Here is a 1189-nt window from a genome sequence, read left to right as displayed (position 1 = left end):
CCCCTCCCCATCTGGGACCTGGCAGCCCCCACGCCCCGCATCAAGGCTGAGCTCACCTCCTCTGCCCCTGCCTGCTATGCCCTGGCCATCAGCCCTGATGCCAAAGTCTGCTTTTCCTGCTGCAGCGACGGCAACATCGTGGTGTGGGACCTGCAGAACCAGACCCTGGTCAGGTGAGCCTGGGGCAGGGGGAGCGTGGGCAGGGCTGCTCAGGGCTCCTTGGGCCAGGGACGGCTCAGTCCCCTCCAGGGCCTCCCCATGTCTCACCACAGTCTAACCCTGGCCCTGGGACAGTCCTTGTCTTTGCAGCAGGGATCTCCCGCACCTCACTGCCGGGTGCTGCCTCGGCCACCACTCTGCACTGCAGGTGCTGGCAGCCCTGCTCGAAGGTTTGCATTATTTTTTTTGTTGTTCAAAGGCAATTCCAAGGCCACACAGATGGTGCCAGCTGCATCGACATCTCTAACTACGGCACCAAGCTGTGGACAGGGGGGCTGGACAACACGGTGCGGTGCTGGGACCTGCGGGAGGGGCGACAGCTGCAACAGCACGACTTCAGCTCCCAGGTAGGGGCTGGGCTGGCTGGGAGCACTACGGGGCCGGCCGGCACCTGCCTGACCCTGTCTCTCCCCCCAGATCTTCTCCCTGGGGTACTGCCCGACAGGAGAGTGGCTGGCGGTGGGCATGGAGAGCAGCAACGTGGAGATCCTGCACGTCTCCAAACCCGACAAGTACCAGCTTCACCTCCACGAGAGCTGTGTCCTCTCCCTCAAATTCGCCTCCTGCGGTAGGCACGCCTCTCGCGGCCCCCTGGCCCTGGAGCGTCATGGATCCTTTCCTGGCCACATGTCCCAGGGCTCCTTGTGCTGGGGGCAAGCACTGGCTCCGGTAGCCAGCCTAGTCCTGTATGGATGCCAGTGGTATCCCTCAGATGAGGAGCGGTCACCCCTCCCGGAGCAACACCTGCACTCTCAGCTCTGTTGTATCAGGACTCCTCTTTGTGTTCCTTAAAAGAGTCTCTCTACTAATGAGCAGCAGAGATGTTGCCTTCTTCTCCCCACCTTGTGTTAAACAACCTGGGCAGGATTTGCTGCAGGAATCCAGCTGGTGGGCCTGGTTTGGTGACACGATGCTCCTCTTTGTCCCTCCTGTCCCTCCCACAGGGAAGTGGTTTGTGAGCACGGGGAAG

General features: G+C 61.6%; 1 protein-coding gene across 1 annotated transcript in view; it reads left to right on the top strand.

Annotated features, from left to right (window-relative positions):
- Window positions 1-1189, top strand: part of LOC104158560 (transducin-like enhancer protein 1) — a gene marked incomplete at its 5' end in the record, with an annotated part of 2908 nt that overhangs the window by 1299 nt on the left and 420 nt on the right. Inside the window, 4 exon segments of the mRNA XM_009696242.1 lie at window positions 1-173; window positions 419-566; window positions 637-787; window positions 1164-1189. The exon segment at window positions 1-173 is cut by the window's left edge and continues 66 nt beyond it; the exon segment at window positions 1164-1189 is cut by the window's right edge and continues 12 nt beyond it. Of these exon segments, the coding sequence (XP_009694544.1) occupies window positions 1-173; window positions 419-566; window positions 637-787; window positions 1164-1189 (498 nt within the window).

The sequence above is a fragment of the Cariama cristata genome, unplaced genomic scaffold (assembly GCF_000690535.1).
Source record: "Cariama cristata isolate BGI_N322 unplaced genomic scaffold, ASM69053v1 scaffold36522, whole genome shotgun sequence".
Lineage (NCBI taxonomy): Eukaryota > Metazoa > Chordata > Aves > Cariamiformes > Cariamidae > Cariama > Cariama cristata.
Note: the sequence above shows the minus strand (reverse complement) of the source record. Positions and strands in the feature narration are given on the sequence as shown.